General features: G+C 37.7%; 1 protein-coding gene across 1 annotated transcript; it reads right to left on the reverse strand.

Annotated features, from left to right (window-relative positions):
- Nucleotides 1-373: 373 nt before the first annotated feature.
- Nucleotides 374-3,000, reverse strand: LOC104090676 (clathrin coat assembly protein AP180-like). Its single transcript, XM_009595839.4, has one exon. It carries the CDS (start codon nucleotides 2,779-2,781, stop codon nucleotides 433-435), a length of 2,349 nt encoding a protein of 782 aa, XP_009594134.1. The 5' UTR covers nucleotides 2,782-3,000; the 3' UTR covers nucleotides 374-432.
- Between the last annotated feature and the right edge of the window lie 323 nt (nucleotides 3,001-3,323).

Here is a 3,323-nt window from a genome sequence, read left to right on the forward strand (position 1 = left end):
TTAAACAAGACTGCTTTAGGAGATGCGAATAACGGTTTTAGCAAACTAATTGTGCCAAATAGAATAACTTTTTTCAATGACTTTAGAAATCACTCTCACTAAGATAAACTTGATGTATTATTCAGGTCAAGTTCTATTAAAGAAATAATTAAGTAAATTTTCTTAACAATTTAAGCATTTGGATATAATGGTCAGACACTTCAATTAGTCCTAAAAGAAGTTAGTGAATGTTTCTGACTTTCCTCTTCCGAACAGTAGTTTCAGACTTTTTGACCTTTTATCAGGCAAATTAATTTTTTCTGTTCAAACTCAGAAAGATGGAGAAAGCGGATTGAACAATGGCATAATGAGAAGTGCAAGAGCAAAAAAAGAATAAAAGCAAAGGGAAAACTTCAAGAACAAAATTTGCATGTAAGTTTACACGAGCAAAAATTAAGACATATGCTTAGCTATGATCTTGTTTTGGTTTTGTAACCATAACTGTTGTTCATGCAACAAATTCTGCTGATTTATGGCACCATTTAACATCTGCTCGCTACTCGAAAACGTCCCAAACGGATCAGAATTCACATCACTCTGCACTGCTGAAAAAGAACTCTGAGCACTAAAAGTTGGTGTTGCTTGGAACGTAGGCGCAGCTGTTGTTGAGAGCATGTTTGAAGGCAACTCCGTCGACGTATCTTGTAAAAATGGATTGTAATGGTTGGCTTGTGCCATTACTGGAATACGATTATACGCATTATTTGAAGCTGGCAAAAAGGTGGTGGATGGATTTTGATCATAGCTACTGCCGTTCGTATTAGGCATTGGTAGTGAACTTAGGCCACTATTTGGAAACAATGACACTGAACTCTGATTAAACAATTCGTCCAAAGTGGAAGAGTTAATGTTGTTAGAAATAGTAGGCATGGCTTGTTCTGATTTTGTTTGTGGGATTGCTTCAAATAGTGTCAAATCCCAACCATTATTGCTTAAAGAAGCTTGATCAGTAGAGGATACGTTTGCACCAAATCTTGACACCTGCTCTTGTTCTTGCCTTTCTGGGAAGGCATTGAAAGATGGCAATGGCAATGTGTTGAAACTGTCAACTTTGTTAGCAGTAGTATTAGGCATAGGTTGTTCTGACTTTGCTTGTGGGGTTGCTTCAAATAGTCCCAAATCCCAACCATTGTTTGAAGAAGCATCATCAGACGACGCATTTGCTCCATTTCCTGACACCTGTTTTGGTTCTTGTTGTTTTGGAAAGGCGTCAAAGGATGGCGATGGCGTTAAAGCCTCATTTAGTACAGCTTCCCATCCTTTTGCTGAGCTTGAATCTAACACTGGAGTTTCTTTCTCCTTTGGCTGTTCTTGTTTAGCTTCATCTTTGTTTTGATCTCTCTCTTTATCTGCAACAGGCTGCTGCTTTTGCTTTTGTACTTCTTTGTCCTCGTCTTCGTCATCTTCTGGCCAATTGGACGAGGAAACAAGATCAATCATAGACACTGGCAATGACCTAGCAGAACCCGTATCACACAAATCTTCACTACATTGCTTCCTAAACTGAATATCCGAATATGCCTCCAAATCAATTGAAATGGAGGGGTTCTTCCTCCCTGTTTCCGTTGCACGTATTAGCTCTTCTAATGAACTACAAGGCGAACCAATCCCAGAAGTAGTAGTAGTAGTAGTACTCCTTTCCGAATATGGCTCATTCGTTGCAACTGAGAATTCGGATTGTCCACCATAACTATCATGCCTACTTTTTAACGACTTCATTGAACCTGGTTTTTGAAGCAGCAGTTGTCCAGAAGATTTCACTGGAAATGATGATTGATCTTTGAGAAATTCTTGTAATGACTCAATTAACTCCTCAGATATATTTTGCACACTAGGATATTCTGATGTCCTGCCAACACCAATGCTTTTACAGAAGGAGTAAAAAGAGCTAATTTCCTCAAATTGCTTGGCTGCTTTAACACATGTTTGGAAGGCATTTACACATAATTGGTATGGTAAATGGAAGAAACTATCAAGAACAAGAGCAAGCCCATCCGAAACATCTTTATAAAGATCAAAACTTTCTTGTACCACAGCATACAGAGCAACTTGCACTAGACAATTGGTCTTGGCCGCGCCAGTTGGGCGTATAGCAATTGCCCTTTCAAGCAATCTTTGCCAATACGAAATCTTGTCTAGTAGCATTGCTGGTTTCATTTCGCGTATCGCCTCATTAGTCCTCCTCCTGATACTACTACTACCGCTACTATTACTACTACTGGTCCTAAAATGGCGGGAATTTTCCCTTTCTTTATAATTGTACCGCCTTTGTAGCTTGCCAGTGAGAAAACAATCTAAACGCTCGTCAAGATAAAGTGCAAAGGTTCTAATAAATGCAGTGAAATCCCAAGGGCTAGAATTTGAATCATCGCGAAAATTAGAAAGGTTGAGAATTTTGGCACCTTTTTTCATGGCGTGGAGAACTTCTCGAGGGAAATAAGGATCGCCATCTTGAAAGATTCTTAGGACAAGCATTAACGATTTAAGGGCAACGATCCAATTCCTAGTACGACCAATGCGTTTGCCAATGGCACGAGCACAAGCAGCCGCGTAGGATTTGTTGGAAGAGACTAATTGGACAACCTCGTGTATGTAACGTTCGTCCACAGGGACATCGTCGTGTGTGATGGCTTTTAGAACAGCGACTTCAAGTGTTGACGAAGTGTTGTTGGAAACTTTGGCAATGCCAATGCTTGTTTGATCTTTCACTGCACCAATTGCTTTCTTTAGCTTGCTTGGCATGTTATAGTCAGTCCAGTAATTCCTGTTTCTTCTTTTTCTCTTCTATAATTTCTTGATTTAATGCAGAATATGCATGTGAAAATCTGATCAAGTAATTAACTTGCTGATGAATGATTGACAAGATATGGTGTTTTGGGGAAAGGGAGAGAGATTAATTAGTTTAGAAGAATGTTAAAAATAGATTTTTATTTTTTATTTCTTCTTTTTTCTTTCCTCTGAATTGGTCAATTGCGTTTTTCTTCTGTTGTGCAAAATGAGAGAACATACATAAATTTCTCTCAACCAGTTAATGAAATTTTTTCTCAGCCACAAAAAGAACAAAGAATGAAACTCATTCAGACACATGTACATATGAAATACAAATACAAAAGAGTCGGGGAATGGATTTTAGACCTACAATCAATCATAATGCATTTGATTTAATAATTGTTTATTGCTTCATTCTAATTTGTTTGACCTTATTATTATTTAAAAATCAAACAAACTTTTAAAATATCATACTTTTTTTTTTGGAACACTGTAACTTTTGACGTATAGCACTT

The sequence above is a fragment of the Nicotiana tomentosiformis genome, chromosome 7, assembly GCF_000390325.3.
Source record: "Nicotiana tomentosiformis chromosome 7, ASM39032v3, whole genome shotgun sequence".
In the NCBI taxonomy this organism is placed as follows: Eukaryota; Viridiplantae; Streptophyta; class Magnoliopsida; order Solanales; family Solanaceae; genus Nicotiana; species Nicotiana tomentosiformis.